This window comes from Sturnira hondurensis, unplaced genomic scaffold (assembly GCF_014824575.4).
Source record: "Sturnira hondurensis isolate 20B ecotype Veracruz unplaced genomic scaffold, ASM1482457v3 Scaffold0015509, whole genome shotgun sequence".
In the NCBI taxonomy this organism is placed as follows: Eukaryota; Metazoa; Chordata; class Mammalia; order Chiroptera; family Phyllostomidae; genus Sturnira; species Sturnira hondurensis.
Genome location: NW_028088140.1, coordinates 12,440,739 through 12,463,748, shown reverse-complemented (window position 1 = coordinate 12,463,748; position 23,010 = coordinate 12,440,739). Strand labels below are relative to the sequence as shown.

The window sequence follows — 23,010 nt, the reverse complement described above, 5'->3', positions numbered from 1 at the left end:
GAACTGAATACTTTAGTGACTGAAATAAATACTATCCCTTTTCTTATGGTGTTTATATGTTAGGGAGATTAATCAGGTGATCACAGATATGAACATATTCTTTAAAACTGTGACACATGCAAAAAAAAGTATAGTGTTTTATAAAAGAGTGTACCAAGGGGACCTTATTTAGAATGAATGGTCTAGAGAGGTGTTGCTAAGACATTGATATTTACACTGGGATGTGAAAAGCGTATAGGAACTAGTTAGATTAGGAATGGCAAAGAGTTTACTTTAGCCACTAGGGGAACCATATGTGCGGATACCTAAAGGTCATGGTGTACCCAAGGGAACCCCAAAAAACCCAAGTTCGTGGAGACTACTGTTGGTAGACGAGTGAGTAAAGGAATGAGTGAGAGAGCAGATGGTTTGACATGAAACTGTAGAGGTAGGCAGAACATAGATTATATGGGATGGTCATTTTAATGATTTTAGGTTTTATGTTAATCACAATGGTTAGCCTTTAAATTATTTTAAGAGGAGCAATAAAAATCCATTTTATGTTTTTAAAAGATTATTTTGGCAGCTGTATGAAGAATAGTGGGAGAGCAAAGGTAGAATAGGGAGAACTTGTTAGGAAGATACTGTGTTACTCAGAGCACAGTAGGGTGTTGGCAGTGGAGATGGAAGGATTGATTTAGAGACAAATTCAACAGGAATTGCTGATGGGTTGCATGTGGAAGATAAGGGAAAGAGTTGTGTAAGGCTGACTTGACCTAAGTGGATGGTAGTGTTTTTATGGAACTGGGGGACTAACTGAAGGAGAAGGAGTTTAAGTTAAGGATTCGGCTTCATATGTAGTAAATTTGACATGCTGTTGTCCTCTTTCTCATGAAGACATGATATAGGCAGTTGTATATATAGATTTAGATCTGAGCCAAAAAATTATATGAAATTGGGCAATAACATATGTTGGCTTTAACTTCATGCTAGCCCTTCACAATATGCAGGCTTCTTCTAGTTAGTATCAACTGCACATAGCTAGAGAGGGTACCTGTCTACTCTCTGTATTTCTGCAAACTACGCTTTCAGTGGCTCTGTAACTAGCCTCTTACTAAAAAATGTGACTCACAAGAAGCACATAGCATCTTACTCTTAATTACAAGATTTGAGATACTGACATTTATTGATTACCAATTAACTACTAGTCACCATGGTAACTACTTTCTTAATACAATAGTATTACTTAGTCATTTAAACAATTAATTCTTAGATACATTTTTAAAGTTTCCTGGACAGAAAAAAAGCAGAAGGTCTCTTGGGGGTTCTCTTCCAGAAGAATGAAGAAAGGTTTGCATTTTTTTAAACTGCATGTTCCCTCTCTATGAAACAATATCTTCAGCTTTACCTTCTCCTCTTGTTTGGATAAATTCTACTTCTGCTTTCATAAAACCTTCTCTGAACTTCCAAGTCTGAGTATTAAGTCTCTCCATGTTTTCATCAGCACCCTATACCATTTGTTTTACAACACTTCGTTAATTCTTACTTACTGTCTGTTGCTTGGACTGTCTCAGTCTTCTCCAATAGGATGAAAGCTCCTTGAGGGCAGGGGCTGTGTCTTGTTTACTGTTATATTCTTAATACCTACCATCGCAACTGGTATGTAGTCACACAGTAAAAGTTTATTGAGTGAATGAATGAAATTTTATTCTGAATACCTCCGTGAATTTTCACACCATTTAATAATAGCAGCATCACTTTATTTATTAAACAGTTTAAGGTTTAATGGCAATTTTATGATTTTTATAGTAGTTACCAAAAATATCTGCATTATTACATGTTTTTAATCATTGTTGCAATTCCCTTCTGTAGCATTTGATGAAGCACTTTATCCTACCAGAAAAACTCAAAGATTTCAGAATTGTAGATTTAAAGAATTAGAATAGATATTATTTATTTACAAGTAACTTTTCTTAGAGTTTGATTTTAAAGTATGGTAGCCAGAATAGAGAAAAAAACTTTAGAAATCATCATTATGTTTATCTATCCTTCAGCGAGTGACGAAAGACTCATTGTGTCTGATAGGGTGAATATGCTACACTCTAGCCCTGCTCTCATTGATCTTTGTGGCTAGTGGGAGCTGGCTGAGAGTCTTATATAGCGTCTGGTCTTCAACTCTGAAGTAACAGTAACCAGTGTTCATAAGAATGTGTAAAAATTCAAAAAATTCAATAAAACCAGGTATAAAGTGTGATTAAATTAGTTTAAAAGTCTTTGTGATCTTTATTTCCTTCTAATGGGACTAATACTTCTGATCATCATTGACAAATCTGACATTAGGTTTTTCAACATATCTCATCTTTCCCTGCCTTAAAAATGGATTTATAATATTATCATAACTTTTGCCTTGCTATAATGGGCTAGCTACATTTATAGTTTTTCTTTACTTACCTTTAAAAGTCTTAAGGAGAATTCTGTGTCATTAGTGATGCAGATTTCTGAGATGAGTAGCTGTGTAGTCTAAAAGTATTACAAATACCAACATGTTTCTCAGAACTGTGTGGAATCATTCAGTCTTATAAAAAAGCCCAATTGTAAGTTAGCAATATAAACTCTGCTTTTAAGTAGTTTACTGGTTTCTGCAGCAGACATCTGTTTTGTCAGTGCAAAGATTGAAGCTACTGTTGTTCAAAAATATTTCATTTTTAAAAAGTAGGATGTTATTATAAAACATCTTGTTGACAAACATAGGGAGAGTACTTTTTAAAGATCCAGCGATCTAAGGAGACGTAACAGTTAAATTCACAATCATTTTCTCTTTGCCATTGTGTGATCCGTTCAGTATTTAAATGAGCTCCGTTGAGAGGAACCTAGTAAGTTTTCTTGTAGACTCTCACTGTAACATCAGTGAATTTGAATTTCCTTTGTTATGGTGACTGGTTATGAAGTCAGTCACTTGACAGACCCTGAAGTGAGACTGCTGGAAATACGTCATGTCTGCCTTCATGGTGACAGCTGGCTACAAAACAAACCCCACCAGAGCTATTCTGCAATTGACAAGGGACTTCAAAGGCCAGCAGGGCTGCCACTTCAAAGAGAATTCTGCCATCTCTGGCTTGTTGAAAGAAGTTAAATGGCTGTACCCTGCCATAACAGTGATCTCCATGTTTCGACTTTTCCTTCTTTTGATCTTAGAAAGATGTATGAAATAGGCTTTACGTTGAAGGAGTAATACAGTCGGAGTAATGGCAACTCAATATTATTCTGCATTTCACTCCATTTATTAATAGAAATTGCTCAGGTATGTTAAAAAAGCAGCAAGTCTTAAAACTCAAATGTCTCAAAGGATGACTATTCAGAAGAAAAGTTGAAACTCCATATTAATGTGGTAGTAGCCACCTTCACAGATATAGAGGAAGTCAGTTGGTGTATAAATGAAGCTCTCAATGTGTTTTCAAAACTCCTTCAGTTTCTCCTTGTAATTTTAATCCCCTTTAATAGAATCAGATTCTGAATGTTTATAGTAAGAATGGCTGATGATTAAAACCTGTAATCTCAAAGCTGATTTGCATAGTTTAAAATATCTTACTTAGCTGTGTTGTGTACAGTTTTGAAATAATTACCTCATCTTTGTATTAAACAAACAAAAAAGATCTGAGTTTTAATAAAACTCCTAATTAAAAAATGAGAACACTAACAAGCATCTTCAAAAATAACGAGGAAAAAGCAGCAATGCTGAAAGCCCTAAAAGATACCCCTTCGATGGAGTCATGTTTAGTATACTTGAAAAGTAAAAAACTTTACAAATTATATGATAGTAAAAATAGGATGATTCTACATGTGATGTGAAGTGAAAGTGAGGATTAGTTAGAATTTAAAGTTATTATAACTCAGAGATATGGCCTTTTCTTAACTATATGTTTTCCTTCTCATCCCGTGTATTATTAAAGAATAAAAAGCTAAGAACTCTTAGATTCTTTTGCCCTGATCTCCTATTTCCTTATTTCTTCAAAAAATATCCTTACATACTGTAAAAAGTTGACTTGGGACAAGCTTTAGCCACTGTAACTTCCTCTGTAATTTTACCAGATGGGGTCAGTAGACAACAACCTAAAATATCGTGAAGGAAAACTGAAGCCCACAGGAAATAACTACATGCAAGGATGTCACTAAAAGAAATCTCTGTATACACGAGTAGTTTAATGCATTTGTGTTTGTCTTTTTTGTTATCATATATTCTTCCTCTTGAAAACTTTTTGATGAGAGTACATGGTTATATTGTCCTGGAAGTTCTGGAAATACCTGTGTTTCTGAATTTTGGCTCGATTATTTTTTCATTTTACTGTTCTATTACTGTTGTTTCAATCAACAAAGAGACTATGTCTGTATTTTCTAAAGTTATCAAATGAAGAAATTAGGGACTATGTCTATATTTTCAAAAGTTGTCAAGTGAGGAAATTAACTGTAGAGGAAAAGAAATAAACCTTTGGCCCTAAAATTGAACCACAGACATGAATGCCAGTCTGTACATAGTGGTTTTCAAAGGAGACGTGTTTATGTACGTCAGTCTAAGCTGGATAACCACTGCTGCACTGGGAAGTACTCTTGGAATCTCTGTGGCAGATCTGTAACAGATGATATTTAGTTTGCTTGTAATGAGTTCTTGGGTTTTTTGGCCCTCATTCTGTTATCGCCTACAGAGAAGTTTGATAAACCCTTATTGACGATAGAGGCAGTCGTCGAAGATGTGGCTAAAGGTAGAATCATGAGAGCCAGATGGTTTCGCATTGATTTTTATATGCAGTTTATGTTCTTGTTGGCTGCACCTAGCTGGATGTTTTCAGTGAAACATGTTTTCCTAGAGAAATTCACACAGCAGGATTTATCTTACCCAAGAGGTGGTTTTGTGTGTGGCATATAAGCTCTATTTTGGCACTTATTTGTCCCTTCCTTGTATCTCCACCCTCTTTAATGAATAAATAAAGAAGCAATAAATGTTACTGTAAAGTGCATTAAACCAGCAGTTTAAGGAATGTGGATTCTATTTATTCTGTTTACTAGTGTGATTTAGGGTAAGTTCTGTATTCTTTCTAAGCCTTTATATCCTCATCGGTGTAGAGTAAGTTATTATCCCCACAAGTGTTTTCATAGGCTCTAAGGGAAGTATACAAATGTTGAGCCTTATTATTGTGGCCACAGCAATCCTGTATGTGTCTGTGTGTGTACGTACACACTCTTGGGATGCTTATGAGTCCCCTCTTGGTATTCTTGGATTGCCAGACATTTAATTCCAGCCTTTTACTTTTCTCCTTTAGCTAATAGTAAACTTTTGATGAGCTCAAGTAACTGTAATTTAATTTGCCGACATTTTTGTGTAACCATTTTCCTGGGATTTTATTGAAATAATGCTTTGTCCACAAAAAATGTACCTGTAATTAATGAAATATCACTTTGTTTACCTCTAGGTAGCTGTTTGATTTATTTTTCAGCAATGGAAATGAGGATTAAGATTTTCAGTTTAGATGGCAGTAGACTTTTATTTTTATTGTTGAAATCTTAAGGAAACAATATGAAGTTGTTTTATTTACATTGCTCATGTGATCTTAGAAAAAGGGCTAAAGTCCTAAATGCTCTGTTCTCTGTTGGTTACTTTATACTAGTTGAGGGGATTGCTGTTTTCTCTTAATGAAATGGAATTAATACTTTCTCCATGTGAGAAATTTTAACTAAGAAAGGATTTTTTCCCAAACCCTGACAGCTTCTACAGCCCTCCTATCGCATACTTTATCCTGTTATCCTGACTTCCTAGCAATGCAGAAAAAATAATTTTTTAGAAGAGAAAGTACCAGAGCTCGAAGTTCAAGGACAGCCTTGTCAGTCCACCTTCATTTTCCTGAATTACTCATTTCTCACAAACCTAATGAAATATAAAGAGGTCTCAGACCTAGATGCAGAAGAGTATAAAATGATGATAGCCACATCTTCTTTGTTACTGCTGCTGGAGACAGAAATGTGGTGTTATTTAGATTACTGCTTTCTTCCAAGAGTTAGAGAGGACCTGTGGAGTTTATGTGGACCCAATAAATTATTCATTTTTATTTTACTTGATTCTGGTACAACCTGCTTGTTGCTAAAAATAAACAAATTGTAGGAGACGTTAATCAAGTAACACCCTTCTAAAATACTTTTCAGTGTTTTAGTTCAGATTTTTAGTTTTGATACTATGTTAGTAAAAAATTGCCGAAATAGAGGTGGCAGTGAGATTAAACACTGGCCTTTCTGAAGGCCTCTTTCCAACATCATAGCAGCAGGAGGGTGTTTGTTTTGCTTTGAATGTGTGTATGTACATTTTATTGATATCTGATTTTTCAGGCTTCACCTAGGAATGGGGTGTGCTTATTAGTAGTGTTTAGTGACCCCAGTTTTCAGCTGATTTTTATTTAAAGAGGAAAATTGAGATGGCTTGAAAAAGAAGCATTTCCTTCACATTGTCGTGTTTCTACTCTAAAAATTCCTCTTCAGTTGAAGGTTTGTTACCATAGCGTAGTATTACTGGAAAGTTAAAGGTGGTTGGTTGCCAGCGAAGGAATGCAGCCAATGAGTGTGAATTTATCACGTCTACAGTTAGTCTTAACTGTGTGACTACTTATAAACTGGATTCTACTATAGACATATCCAGCACTGTCCAGTGTCGTGTGGGAATGTTGGACATACTTTGAGAGATGGGAAAAACATTTTATAAATTCCTCACCCATGGAGCACATTCATTATTTAAAGTGTCACTTACGGATTTTATTTGTTGTCACAAAACCTTTGGCAGCGTTGATGTATTAGAGAAATGCAACAGTATATAAAAAATGGAAAAATGTAGGGACTCCCAGAGTTGAATTGAGGAAATATAGGTTTCTGTATTTTCTTTTTCAGTGCTACTATGTCTGTGACTTCTACTCATATCTGGGTCCTTCATAAAATCAGGAATAAAAGATAATAATAGTACCTAACAATTCCCAAGATTAATACACTGCTAAAGTTGATGGTGTCTTTTTTCATATTCATATTTTGGTAGCATCTCATTTATTTTGAAGTTGTTATCTAATCAAAAAACCTAGTGGAGTCAAGTTTATCGTGCCTCTCACCCAGGATTTCGTCAGACATTGTCTAAAAAATAAGACCCAATGATCTGTGCTCTACTGCACCATCATCCTTAACTTGTTCAGTACCTTCTTGCAGTCACCCAGCTCTCCAGTTTGTCTTATCCCTTTAATATCTTAGTACTAGTCACCAAAATTCACAAATTCATCTATCTTTTTTCATTCATTAATTAACAAGTATTCGTTGAGTATCTGTCTACTCGCACAAACATTTTTAGTTTCTTTCTCAAAGAATCTTTCCTCTTCTTTGCCTGAAGTATAATCTAGCCTCTGCCGTGGCAACTGCAACAATCCTCTCCGGCAATAAGTATTTATTCTGAACTTAGAGTTAGAATAAATTTGCTTAATGAGTGTAATACTTGCTTAATGAGTGTAATACTTTCCTTGCTTCCTTCCTCACATCCTTGCTTAATGAGTGTAATACTTTCAAGACATTTATTACTCCCATCACATTTTTATAAGAATCCTTGCTTTAAGCCTCATGTCATTTAGCTATAGCTTTGAAGCTTTTCATTAAAGATTTTTGTTATTTTAGTGACTTCAGAATCTACATGGATAACACAGTTGTTACTTTGTCTTAGTTTTTTGACCAATGGTATATGCTTCCATTGACTTCCTTCATTCTATAACTGGCATTCTAGACCTTGCTGTGAAGTCCAGCTTCACTCATTAAGCATCTTCCTCTCTAATCAGAATTTTCTATAATTTTAGCTTTTTTTGTCCAAGTATTAACCACTATAACCATGTTTTCACATCATCTGAACTTATTTGTTTCTTTTGGTCTGCCCTAATCTATTAGTCTCTCATTGCTTCCTTCTCTATTCAGCTTAGATTCCTTGGTCCATTATTTTCATAATTCTGATTTTAACATTCGAAATCCTCTTGCTCCTCTATTTAGTCAGATGCCTTTGGTACTTTCCTTTTGCTTTTGGGATAAAATCCATAGTCCCTAATGCAGCCAACAAGGTCTTTCTACATCTGCTCCTTTCCTCTCTCCTGCCACATTGGCCCCTTCTTTTTTCTGTTCCCAGGGCTCGTGATACTTTGATATTTTTTTAACTTTTGTAGGTGTATGCTTTTCTACTTCAGGACTACTACTAGACATGCTGAGACCTGAAGCTGGAATCCCCCTTTCTACCCTATCACCTCCTGGACTTTCTTGGAGAAACTCTCTAGACCCCCAAAACGCAGATCAGAACCTCATGTTATTTAATATTCTGCCATCCTGTAACTCCTGACATAGCTTCACAATTTATAATTACATATTTATGAAACTTATTAATTAATGACTATATCTCTATATGGCTGCTAAGCTCAAGAGAGATAGGGGAACATGTCTGTTTTGCTTTCTGTTGTGCCCTCAATGCATAATACATAATACCTGGTACATGGTAGCAAATAAATATTTTGGAGGGGGAGAGGCAGGAAGAATGGGAAGATGCGAAGGTGGGCATGGGAACAGTCCCCAGAGTGGCTCTTTAGGCACATTTGTGGAATGCAGTTTTAGGGCTTTCTGAACATGATAACATTGCAGCACAGCGGCATTGACTGTAGGCACAGTGGGGTCGGACTATGGGGTGGAGTCCTGGCTCAGCACCCTCAGGCTGCACAACATTCAGTAAGACACTTACACTCCAAACTTGTTTCATGTTCTGTAAAAATAAGGAAAATAATAATGCTTACAGTGATGCTCACAGCACATGTAAAGCATTTAGAGCACTCAAAGTATTCATGTAATGTAAGTTTCTATTACTATTATCACTGCAATAGCTATAGCTAATCTATATTCATAAAGTACTGTACTGTTGGTATATATCTTGTCAAATAATTACCATGCATTGGCCAAAAGTACATATTGGGAAGAAGAGATTTCTAGTTTAAACACTACCATAAAACTGTTAGGAATTCTGTAAATTCAAATTCTTGTTAGTGGTGACTGTGGCTGCCTACAAGAGTGTGTTAGGAGATGGTGGTTGAATGTATGTTCATAAATACATACTATGTCCACTCTTACTAATACTTCAAAAATGCTCCATATCTCCATCTTAGTAACTTTTCTTTTGTAATTGTAAAAGAGTGGGTCTTAATCTAGGATTTTCTTGAAATTGAGAAAATGGTGACCTTTTCAAATGAAAATCTAACTTACATGATGAATGCTTAACCTCTCGATAACTGTTTCTTTGTACCACTCCTTTTTTCTTCTAAGTGTTTTTTTTCCTTTTGGAGATTTATGCCTCTTAATCTCCCAAGAAACTATAACAAGATTTTCCATGATCATTTTGGAATGATTTTGGAAGCTACAAGAAGTATTTTGCTCTCAGTTTTGCTCTTCTGTGGAACAGAAGAAGGTGGGGAACTTGAAGTTGCAGGCTTTGCTAGCACCTGAAGCACCCAATTGCTTTGCTTTCTTAAGGAAAATGGGTCTGTGATAAAGTCATAATTTGTTCCCTTCTTATTTTGAGTTAGAGTTTATTAGCTTGTGATTTGAGCAAACCATCTGGTCCTGCTGGCACTGCACACTATCAAGCCCATCTTTTCTCCTTATTATGTTTACTGGAGGCAGTTTCGTTAACATACTTGAACCCCAGCCCTGGCCTGTTTTGTTTTGTTTTTGTTTTGGGGTTTTCCTGGTCTTGAAACATATGGTTTTGAAAATTGTACTGTGACCCCAAGCACATTTTTAAATTGTGGAGCCTTTCTTCATTGTCTAATGTGGTACATAGCTCTTCTTTTACTCAGCTTTCATTACCTTCATTTCCCAGTAGTATACCCCAGACAATTGCCATGTGGTAGGCATGTAAAGGAGTAGGTATCCAAATAGAGATAGTGGAATGTATTCTCCAGGATTATGGAAAAGTAACAAAGTGTGAAGTATTTCAGTTTGACCTGAAATCGTTCCTCTTCCTAGAACCAGAGTACAGGTCAGGTGATTAGTAGGAAATCCTAGTTTATGGCAGTATTCTTGTTTTAAGTACTAACATGCTTTCAATTTTTTTGAATGTATATATGATGTGAGGTAGAAATACATTGAGGGACGAGCATTAAAATGGATAGGAAAATTAAGCAATCTTTAAGAAAATTATATTTTACTAACAGGTAAAATGAAATTATTATTTTACTAACAGGCATCCATTCTGTAAATGAAAGAATGTGAGGTAAAACATGTCTGTAAACATGGCAGACTAGACACTGGGGAAGTAACTTCTCCACAGAAATAACTGAAGACAGTTGATAAAATATGCATTCATAAGTTGGCAAGAATATAAGAAATTCTCATGTCAGGGGAGGAATAGACAGGGAATTCAAAGATAAGCACTTGATAAGCTGTTGACCTTGAACATTGGTTTTTCGTATGTTGGGAGCCCGTGTTAAAAAATCTGATAGACAATTAATCCTTGCCCTTTTTAAAAAAGTATTCACAATGCCCAAAATTGGTTCTTTGGAAACACTTGAAAATTGACTGGCCTTTGGTGACACAAAAAAATATAAAGAAAGAAGGCACCACGAACAATTTTTGGAATGATAAAGGGCTCATACCTGTAAGTCCTGTAGGTATTAAAAACGTACAGGTTCAATTTGCCAGTACATTTGAAAATTTAGATTAAATGAGAAAATGCCAAGAAAAACAGAATTTAGCAAAACATGGAAAAGATGGTCTGAAAAAAATGACTTTGTAATAAAATTTTTCCCCCACAAACTTTAAGCTCAGGAAGTTACACTGGTCTCAGGGAGTTACACTGGTGATTTTTAATAAACATAACAAGGAGCAAATAATTTTAGTCTAACAGAAACAATTTCAGAAAATAAAATTAAGGGAACGAGTAATCACCAATATATTTTAAAAGACTAGTGAACTTCATCTCAAAACTTGGCAAAGTTAATACAGAAAAGAAAAGGTTTAGGCCTGTCTCAACCATAAATATACATGCAAAATTTCTAAACAAAATATTGCCAATCAAGACTTAGTGTATGTTGCCTTTACCAGGTGGCTCAGGTGGTTAGAGTGTCCCTTTGTACATGAAAAGGTTGTGGCTTTTATCCCAGTCGGGGCACATGTGGGAGCCAGCTGATGGATGTTTCTGTCTACATAGATGTCTGTCTGACTTTCTCTCTCTCTCCCCAACCCTACCCCCGCCTCCACCTCCGCCCGCCTTCCTCTCTCTCTTAAAAAAAGTAATCAAAAGCCCTGACCAGTGCCAGTCAGTTGGTTAGGCATAGTCTTAGAGAGCAAAAGGTTGCCAGTTTGATTTCCAAGCAGGGCACAGGACTGAGTTGTGGGTTCTGACCCCAGTCTGGGCAGGTACGAGAAGCAGCCAATCAATGTTTCTCTCTGACATTGATGTTTCTCTCCCTTTCTTTCTCCCTGCCTTCCCCTCTCTCTAAAAATAAATAAATAAACAAATTTTTAAAAAATAAAAATCAATAAATATATCCTCAGGTGAGAATTAAGGAAACTTAATGTACGCAAAAAAGAAAAATATTTTCTTTTTAAAAAAATTTTTTGTTTATTTATTTATTTATTTTTAAGGGGGAAGGGAGGGAGAGAAGCATTGATGGGTTGTCTCTCATGCCCCTCATGTTGGGGACCTGGCCCGCAGCCCAGGCTTGTACCCAGACCAGGAATCAAATGTGTGCCCTTATCTTGTTTATCGTCTCTTTACTGCACTAATAGTTCTATGAGGGTACAGATTTCCACTTCCCTTGTTTAATACTACATCCCCTGTGCCTAGAAAAGCACTGGCACCCAGCTGGTGTTGAATGGGTCCTTGTTGAATTGAACAAACGAAGTTGCGAGTAGTTTCCCTTTGGGCCTCTGCCCCTTTCTCAGTTCCTCTTTATAGATCTGTCTTCCAGGCTTCTCACTGCATCTGCTTCCTGTCTTCCTGGCACTGCCCGAAACCCTCCCACCCCTGCTGCCATGGGCTCAAGACTCAGACAGTTCTGCTCCATGGGCAGGGCAGACTAGCAAGCACTGGCTCCATCTTCCAGCCACAAATACCTTGAGTAGGACATTGGGGCTTGGTTGACTTTGCACATAAAGGGGTGGTGCTCCCAGTTGGCTCGCCCACCACCTCGTCTCAGGGTGTCGGAGCCACACAGTGGAGGGTCCACCATCAGTCTCAGCAAAGTCTCTCCCCTTCTCTAGTCCTTGCAGGTACTACTCAGTCCTCCCCGCTGATGTAGATTTAATGAGACTACAACTCTCTGGGGGCCCGCACCCAGAGGGTGCAGCACCACCCTTTACCTACTCTCTGGGATGGGTCACTGGAGTCAGCCAAGGCTAGGTGCTCTACCCTACTCAACAACCAGACTCTTAGTCAGCCCTTTGAGTTGCCAGAGCAGGTCCCTGCCTCCCAGAGGCCTCGCACTGCCTCGCTCTTGGGGCAACACCGTGAGAACGTCACAGGTAAGGGAACTGAGGTCCAGACCACTCTGAGTGGAAGACCAGGATGCAGCAGGAGGGCTTCTGCCTTTAGCGAGTGCCTGAACCCGCCATACCCACAGCTGCATGTGGAGGCCAGGACCAGCGGGCAGCCCGCAAGCTTCGCATCCTGAGCTGTGGTTTGGAGTCTAAGTCTCTTCAGCCCTTTTTAGAAAGATATTCTTAAAGAAGTTTAGTTCATCTTTGGGTTTTAAGATTGGTATAATTAGAAAATTAGTAAGTATGGTCTGCCATATTAAACAAATGGTGTTGGGACAGCTACATGCAAAAAAATTGAAACTCGAGCACCAACTTACACCATACACAAAAATAAACCAAGATGGATTAAAAATTTGAATGTAAGTCACAACACCATAAAAGTCCTAGAGGAGAACATAGGCAGGAAAATCTCAGACATCCCACGCAGCAATATTTTCACCTATACATCCCTTAGAGCAAGGGACATAAAGGAAAGAATAAACAAATGGGACTTCATCAAAATAAAAGCTTCTGCATGGCTAAAGAAAACATCAGTAAAATGAAAAAAGAACCAACTATATGGTTGGGAAAATATATTTGCCAATGATACCTTGGACAAGGGTTTGATCTCCAAAATATCTGGAGAACTCACATGACTCCACTCCAGGAAGACATACAACCCCATTAAAAAATAGACAAAGGACCTGAGCAGATACTTCTCTAAGGAGGACATACAAAGGGCACAGAGATATAATAAAGGATGCTCAGCATCATTAGCCATCAGAGAGATGCAAATTAAAACCACAGTGAGATACTTCACACTGGTGATAATGGCCATCATAAACAAAGCAATAAACAAGTGTTGGAGAGGTTATGGAGAAAAGGGAACCTTGGTGCTCTGTTGGTGGGAATGCAGACTGGTGCAGCCACTGTGGAAAACAGTATGGAATTACCTCAGAAAACTAAAGATGGAACTGCCTTTTGACCCAGCAATTCCACTCCTGGGACTCTATCCTAAGAATCCTGAAACACCAATTCAAAAGAATCTATGCACCCCAATGTTCATAGCACAATTTACAATAGCCAGGTGCTGGAAGCAACCTAAGTGCCCATTGGTAAATGAGTGGATCAAAAAACTGGTACATTCACACAATGGAATACTATGCAGCAGAAAGAAAGGAGCTCCTTCCCTTCACGGCAGCATGGATGGAACTGGAAAGCATTATGCTAAGTGAAATAGGCCAGGGAGCAAAAGACAAATACCTTATGATCTCATTATAAGTGGAACCTAATCAACCAAACAAACCAAGCAAAATATAACCAGAGATATTGAAATAAAGAACAAATGGTCAGTAACAGGGGAGTGGGAGATCAGGGGTAAATAGGGGAAGGGCCATCAAAGAACACGTATACAGGATGTACAGACAAAGCCAAAGGGTGTATGTGCACGGTGGGGAGGTGGGGATGAGTGGGGTGGGGGGCATGGTGGAGGGAAAATGGGGACAACTGTACTTGAGTAACAATTAAAAATAAATAAAAATAAAAGATAAGAGAAAGTGATATGATTATCTCAAGAAATGCACAAAAATTTATATTAATCTATAAACTTAAAAAATTCTTAACTAGCTACCAATAGGAGGCATTTCCTCACTTAACCCGATAAAGGACTTATTTATGGATAACACTTGTAAGCATTTAAACTTCCTCTTAAATGAGAAATAGAACAATGTTCATGCTGTCATCATTTGAAGCTGTTCAGTAAGTCAAATAAAAGTAATACATATTATAAAAATGGGAAGAAAAGAAAAAAGTCAGATATAATATGGTTGTCTATGTAATAAATCTATGGATAAATAAGAGCATCTAAGAAGGCTACTAGATACAATACCAATATGCAGAAGTTTGTTGAATTTCTATATTCTGCACCAAAAGGAACTTTTTTAAAAAGTTACTGTTTACTATAACATTTAAAAAGCATATAAAGTGCATGGGAATGAATCATTAGGATATTAGAGGTTTGGGGGAAAACTACAAATATTTGAAAGATATTAAAGTCCTAACTATATCTCTTGCATGAACTGTTCTAGAACAGTGCCTGGAACATGATAAACACAAATATTTTTTGTAGAAGAATTCAAGAATAGCTAAGAAAGCATCCAGGATATCAGGCCTTATAAAGCTATAACAATTAAGACAATGTGATTTTGGTGCAGGACTAGGCAAACCAGTAAACCATGATAGAATGCACAGAAACATGATTGATAAATGTCAATGGTGATGTTAGAGTGGATTTTTAATAAGGGTCAAGGCATTGGATATCCCTGTGGGGAAGAGTGAAACTGTACCTGTACCACACACCGTGAGCAAGCAACAAGCCATTCCAGGTGGGTTAAAGACTAAGTGTGAAACATAATACTTTAAAACTCTTTGCAAGCTTCTCAGTCAGGTACTACAAGTACTACAATCACAAAAGAACATAGCAAATTGTGATGGTTAATTTTATTCAACAACTTGACTGGATCACGCAGGTGCTCAGATACCTAGTCAAACTCTTCACTGGGTGTTTTTATGAGGATATCTTTGGTTGAGAATAATTAAATCCACAGACTTGAGTAAAACAAATTGCTCTTCCTAATGTGGGTGGCTCTCATCCTGCTATATTCAATCTCCAGTCAGTTTGAGGCCTGAATAGAACAAAAAGGATTCCCCTGTCCTTAATTGAGAATAAATCCTGACTGATGGTGCTCAAACTGGAACACCAGTTTTTGCCTACCTTTGGGCTTAACCTGAAACACTGGCTCTTCCTGGGTCTCGTGCCTGCCAGCCTTTCAACTGCAATGACACCATTGGCTCTCCTGGGTTTCTAGCTTACCTATTCACGCTGCACATTCTGGCACTTGTCAGCCTCCATAAGCACATTCCTTATGAAAGTACATTTTATAATATGTATTTATATTTTATATAGAATTCATTATTAAATGTAATTTACATTTTATATATTAATATAATATAACAATATAATTAATTCTATTAATCAGTATAACATTAGTGTATTTTACTTTATTTATTTATTCATTTGCTAGGGTTCTCTCCAGAGAAACAAAACCAGTAGGATATATACTGAATACAGTGTGTGTGTGTGTGTGTGCATATACATACACATGTACTCTATTCAACATATATCCTGTTGTTTTTCTTTGGAGAACCTTTACATATATGTGTGTGTGTGTGTGTGTGTGTGTGTGTGTGTGTGTGTGTGTGTATATATATATTTGTATAACAAACATTTATTTCTCATTCACATTGAGTGGCGGGTTAGCTTGGGTGGCTCTGCTTTAGTTGCTGACTACGGTGGCTCTGATCCTCCCGGCTTATTCTGGGACCCATTTGAGAGGTAACAGTTACTCAGTGCATAGTTTTTTTTGGCCATGCTGGAATGCAAGCCTCATCTGCGTCTCATCTGCTAACATCCCATTGCTCAAAGCAAGTCACATAGCTAGGCCAAAAATCTATGGTGTTTCATCAATCATGAGGCCTGGACAGCAGTGTGGACATCTACTCTTACTACAGAGGAATGATTAATTGGGACCATTAATTCAATCTACTACTGAATGCAGTGTAAAAGTTGGAAATACCATGCAGTTGTGAGAATTGTAGAACTATAATTAATTATACCCAACAACATGGAGTAATCTCACAGACATAACCCTGAGTTAAAAGAATTTTATACTATGTAATTTCATTTGCACAAAGTTAAAACAAATAGGCAAGACTAACGTGGATTATGAGAATAATGAATACTCTCTATCCGGAAAGGATATTCAAGGAGAGTTTCTGGGGCAGTGGATAGTGTACTGTTTATTGGTCTGTGCTAATTACATACGTGTATTCGGAGGAAATTCTTCAAGTTGTACATTTATTTGTGTATCTTTCTGTCATATTTCAGTAAAAAGTTTAGATACTCTGTATGTACAGAGCGGGTTTCCTTGTGTGTAGAATGCAGAAATAAGTTATTTATACATGCTTGCTTGTATGTGTACAAAATATGTCTCCAGGTTATATGAGAAATCGATAGCATGTCTTGCCTGGGGTAGTGAAAGGACGGGAGGGAGATTTTTTGAGATACGTTTAAGATAAGTTCATAAAAGATGGACACATCCTACACTTTATTTATTAGGCTTGAATAAATGATGCTATCACTGATTTTGTGTCATAAGAACATATCTTAGCACATCAATTCAATTCAGTTTTAGATAAGATTTTATATGAATTAAACTGGGAAAATGAAATAATCATTATTGGCATTTTCAAAAGGGCAGACAGTGATATATATTTATGTAAAGCTAATGTGACTACAAAGCTGAGATCTGCATAATATATATTCTCACAGCAGCTAGGACTGAAGGTGCTGTTAGCTGAGAACATTTACTTGATCACCTGTGAAAAGATACACAAAATAAAGTAATCCAGGTACCAAAACCCAAAATGTATCTGTTTATTACCAGTGTTCAGCAGCTGTTACCAGTCAGCATGGAGACACTGATTAGGTTAACAACTCCAATTTGTTGTGCTGTGATTTTGTCTCCAGACTGCTATTTTACTACTGTGCAAATTGGTTTATGCAGGAGTCAATGAATGACAGATCCCCCGTCTCTGCTTACACTTACCTCTACCTCTCAAAGGCTTTCTGTCACCAAAATTATTTCTTGGCAAGGAACAACCTGAAAAACTCATGTGTTTGGTGCAGTTGGCTGGTTCATTACCTGATTGAGGTTAGTTTTTGGTAATCACAGATATTTTATCAGCATATTTTCTGCTTTTGAATTAGAATGAACATGGTTATTTAAACATGATTCAGGAACCACTCAGAGTAAGTGGAAATGACTATAAAGTACATAACTGGCTCTTAGTTTTTTGTGTGTTTTAGCATTCTGTCTTTGTCTCCTGAGTGTTTTTTCAGGTCTTTGTACTTCAAGCATTTGTCTCCACCCTCTCTAATCATTGTATAATTTATTCCTGCCTTCCTTTTAAAAAAAAACTGCCTTTAAAGCAAGAAATTATCTGATTGCATTCTAGCTGTTTTTTTAAAAAGAAATTATTTTTAATGGTGTAAACAGAAAAATCATTTATGTTTATACTAAATCTGTTATTAGTCAAGTTTATATTTCATTTTCTAAAGTTCTTCTATAAATATTTGTTATGATTTGTTCTTTATATTTTTACTGTGTTATATTGTTATTTCCATGGAAATTTCTAAGCCATTTCTAAATAAATGTCTTAAAAGGGAATGTCTATGGCAGAGGGTCCCTTCTGAACTTATACATCCTTTCACTTGTCAAAAATAAAATGAAGTTCTTTCTGACTAAAACTGAAAAGAAGTATAGTGGAGGAATGATCAGAGATTTATATCATTATTTGCTATTTCGTACTGATACATACATCTGATCCAGACAGTGTACAGAAGTTTGATATGTGTGTATATACTCAATTCTGTAGACCCAGGAGTTGCCTGTTGCCCAGTCCTCTGACTATAACTGATCAAGAGGTTCAGTTTTTCTCTTTCCGTTATTTCTCACAGGTGGAGGAGTTACTGATGGCCATGGAGAAAGTAAAGCAGGAACTAGAGTCCATGAAAGTAAAGCTGTCCTCTACTCAACAGTCTCTGGCAGAAAAGGAAACTCATTTGACCAATCTTCGGGCAGAAAGAAGGAAACACTTAGAGGAAGTTCTGGAGATGAAGTAAGTGTTTTAATCTTATTCTTCATACATGTGCTTAATAGCAGTACTTTTTCCATTCTTTCTTCTTCTGGACCTGTTTATTAGCACACTTAGCCTCCTTTTACTGCCGTCTTGGATTTCTCATTCCCTAGAACAAATTTGGGACAAATCCTGGTCAAATAGAAGTATTTTTTACTCTTCTTTATTAAACTTTAAATAAAGTCCTCTAGAATATGTGTGTTTATGTCCAGTTGCATCTCTGGAAATTCTGAAAACTTCTGGGACATTTTGGCAAATTCTCAAACATATTGAGATAACTTGTTCCTGAGGTCATACGATAGCCGGGCAATTTTTAAAGAATTTTTTAAATTGTGAACAATTCCAGAGTTACACAAAAGTAGAGAGAATTGCATAATGAACCCTCATATACCTGTCTCCCATATTTGACAATTAATATTTTGCCATATTCACCAGTTTTTACAAAATTGTCACTTTTAGCAAAATTTTGCTGTACATTATTTTCCTCTTTCTCACATGTCTTATGGCTTCCTGTTATAAAAATCTGTTGCAAAGCATATATACATCTGGTAGTACATAATTGATGATTCTTTTTCTTCTCTGTGACTTTGAAAAATTCTGGTGTTCTTCTCTTTAGAATAGTATATCTCTTTTGAAAGTCCAGTTGAACTGTCTCCTTCACTATTCCCAACCCTTACCCTTTCCTAATTATCTTATTCTCATTTGGCTGAAACCAAGTCTATCCTGGGATCCCTCAGTTAACTTTACCTCAGTAGATATCTGTCTTTATTGTTGTTGTTGTTGTTGTTGTTGCTCTTCTGTCTAAGAGGAGATATTCTTTCTCCTTCATGATGATAGCTTCTTATTTCTCTTACAGCTTTTAAGCAGTGGTCCCTCTTTGACATTCTTCCTCCATTAATTTTTCTCTCACGTGACACTTGCTCACTTTCTGTTAGTTCCTTCCCTGCATAATGTGGAATCTCTCCGATATCATGGAAACAGACTTTTCTCTGCCCAGCTAGAGCTTTAAGCTAACATCCCCTCTTCTTTTCTGCTACTGTGAAGTATTGATGAATGTTGAGTACCAGAATTATAGAATAACAGAGGATATTGCCATGATACCTTAGTGCGAATGTTCATGGTACATCGTTATTGTGATACCATGATAGCAACCTAAGAATTGGGGAAGCCCATATTGGGTATCATCTGTGCTTATGGATTATTAGGCCACAGTGCCAAGTTAACAGATTCTCACCTTATAGCAAAACATTACAGATGATCTGGTCTTGGAAGTCGTGAATGCTTGAAGCAGAAATAGATTGATATGCTGGGGAAATAGAAGTTAGGGTTCTGAGTATAACGATGAGAAAAAAGTCTGCAAAATACCTCTTAGGAGCAAGTTAATGAAAGCAGTATAAGACATTGGAAGTAAAATTAAAATCTTGATATTTTGGATATGGTGTAGTGGAAATAATTCTTGGGTGATAAAGAGTAAAATCATTTGATTTGAAGAAGTCTGAGAACCATTCCTAGAACATGGTAGAAGATAGAGTTGAGACGGGCTTAAAGTAATTAAGAAAATGGAATAAAAATGGATATAATTTGGGGAAAAACAGGTATCATGTAATTTTTTTTTAAAAGCAGATACTGGTATTGCTAAGGCAAAAGTGTGTGTGTGTGTGTGTTTTGTTTGTTTTGTCTTCTCTAGGTGTCAATATCTTGACTTTGTCAAATCTTTCCCACTCAGTTCTAATGACTATTTATAGCAGGATAGTGATGTGTTTGTATAAGAATTTTCCTGTATTATTAGTATTTTGAGAAGATATGAAATAATTCTTTTAAAGAATGCTCGACTTTAAACCATGCAAAGGGAGTTGTGTGTGATTTGTTTTTCACGCCACAGTACTGAACTCTATTATGAACTTTGGTTGCCAACTTAGGTTGGAGATTACATTTCTGAAAAATACTGATTAGCACAACTTTTTTTGGAAGGATCAAGCACTTAAACAATAAGGCATGGGATAAGTAGTTAAAATATATAAAGAAATTTATGCAAATAACATAGAAATTTAATAAATATTAACAAAATTCTAAAAATAAAGGGTAAAAACCTGGCTCTGACATCACTTATATCACCTTCAATTGCTCAGGATTTATGGCTCTGGCATCACAGTGTTCTTGTCAACTCGCAGTTTTAAAATAGTCCTTGCTTTAATTTGCACATAAATTTCTCCTTGTTTTTATCTTTCATTTTCAATTTTATTGTGGTTATTTAATACCTTCCTTTTAATAAATTACCTCAGCACTTTGGCCTCACCCTCTGTCCCTAATCTGTTGAGAGAGTGGTGGTTTTTAACAGATGATCTCTATTTGCAATACCCTGGGACTCAACCTACACAGTTCCACCAAGTGTGGGGAGCAACAGCTATTCTATTCTTTTCATCTGGAACAGTGAATTAAGCCCCTGTTTTTCTGAAATGTAGGTTTAAGTTTGGCATACAAATAAATATAAAGTAATGATTCATAAAACCTCAGTCAAAAACTATACAGTTAACCTAAGCATAATTATACACAAAACACTATGAATAGTAACATATTGTGGGTTCTGATGCAGTGAACTTTCTCTTCCTTTTCCGTATGCAGCTGACCAAGGGAATAGACATTTTTTTGCTATATTTGGAACTCTGTTGCATATATTGAACAAGTTGTGCTAATCGTCTGTCCAGGGATTTTTCATTCACTTCATTCCAAAGTCAATTTGAAAGGTATTTACTCCCTCCAAGTAGTTCTGCGTGATCTGCCTCTGATGACCTATGGCAACTACTAAGTGCATACTTCCCGAGAGAGTCTCAATTCTGACTCTGTCACTTATGAGCTGTATGACTTCACATCATTTGATATCTCTGTGCCTCAGTCTTCTCAGTTTTAAGAGGTAATACTAATTATTCCAGCTTCATAAAATTTTCAAAGCAATACCATAAATTATTAATATGTAGAATTGAGAACAGTATCTGGCACTGGGAACACTTAATAGCAGGTATTATTAATTTGTATAAGTATTTTCTGGTGATGATTTGTAGGAAAACAAAAATACTTAAGGAAAATTTAAAAGGAGAAAGGCAGTATCTTACTTTTGGCTATTGCCAAGGAGAACCAGGTTCCTCACTCTATAATCATGGCAGGACCCACCATATTCTAAAGATTTACATTGTTTAATTATTGATAATTGAATAAGTAAATGGATGTGTTTATTATAGCCAGAAAATATGAATCGTAGAAGAAATATCAGGGCAGTGCAATGTGCAAAAGAGACCAAAACATGCATGTGAGTGAACCTGAATCTAGAATAAGAAGTTTTCCTGAGGAAAGGTGCTGTTGGCCCATTTGTATAGAAAATTCTTCAGTAAAGCACTAGAATAGCCTAGTTTTTTAGAATAATGCTGACCTAGTCAAACCAAAAGGAATGTCCTAATAGTTAAGTATCTGTTACAGGTAAGTGGTGGCCTTGAGTTTGGGGAGATGTGAAACTGTTCACTTGGTAACCTGCCAGTGGTTATATTCAGCAGAAACATTTGAGTTGGTTAGCCAGCCCCGAAGAGAAGGGACGTTTTTATTGGCTGTTCCCACGGTAGTTCTTTTCCTTATGCTGTGGATTTCTTAGCCATTATTGTTTTTTATTCTATTTTCATGTTAGCCCTTTCCCTAAGAAAGAAAGGATGAATGGGAGAAGGGGGAAAATAATGAACAACAGCTCTAATAACCTTAAAAATTTTTAAGTGGAGGAACTTCCGCCAAGATGGAGGCATAGGTGGAAACACTGTGCCTTCTCCCACAACCAAGTCTGAATACAACAAAGGTTTGGAGAAACAAAGACACAACCAAAGGACAGAAAATTGAATTATACGGAAGTCCGACTACATCAAACCGTTCAACGGGGACGGTAAGAGGGGCGGAGCCAGCAGCGAGCAGGGTCGGGCAGGACAGGGCCCCTGACCCAGGCGCGCAGGCAGACGGGAACCAGTTGGGGTGCGGGGCAGACCGCGGGCGCACATTCGCGCACAGTGAGACAGACCACTCAGGCCCCAGGGGGCGAGGGCTGACGGCGGTGGCACACTCCCGTGCAGTGGGACAAAACGCATGGGCCCGGTGACGGCAGCAGCTGCGGCACCGGTGAGGGCCGTGGCAGCAGGCGGCAGACAGGACGCCATAGTCCCTCTCTGACCCCGCCCCCACATACAGCATCACAACTCAGCGACTTAGTTGCCCTTCAGTACTGGTGAGGGCCAGGGCGGCAGGCGGCAGACGGGACTCCAGAGTCCCTCTTTGACCCCGCACCCACATACAGCGTCACAACCCAGCGACTTAGTTGCCCTGCAAGACCAGTGAGAGCCATTGTCCCTCTTTGACCCCGCCCCCACCTACAACGGCACAACCCAGCGACTGAGTTGCCCTGTTCTAGTGAACACTTTAGGGCTCTGATCCTGCTATGGAACAGGCACGAACAACCCGAAAGATGGCACAAGAAAAACTCAAAGTCCCAGAGCCAATAACTCTAAGTGACCAAGAAATTGCCAGCCTCTCAGAAGCACAATTCAGGACACTATTTATCAGGATGCTCACAGAACTGGTTGATTATAGTCACAAATTAGAGGAACAAAGTTACAAATTAGAGGAACGTGTGAGGGCTGGACTGATTGAAATGAAGGGAGATGCACAGGAAACCAATAGTGATGGAAAGGAAAC

General features: G+C 37.3%; 1 protein-coding gene across 1 annotated transcript in view; it reads left to right on the top strand.

The window, feature by feature from the left end:
* The window catches only part of ERC1 (ELKS/RAB6-interacting/CAST family member 1), a 549,219-nt gene that overhangs the window by 287,818 nt on the left and 238,391 nt on the right, over positions 1–23,010 (top strand). The window contains exon 16 of the mRNA XM_037064795.1: positions 18,110–18,270. Within this exon, the coding sequence (XP_036920690.1) occupies positions 18,110–18,270 (161 nt within the window). The remainder of the gene's footprint in view (positions 1–18,109; positions 18,271–23,010) is intronic.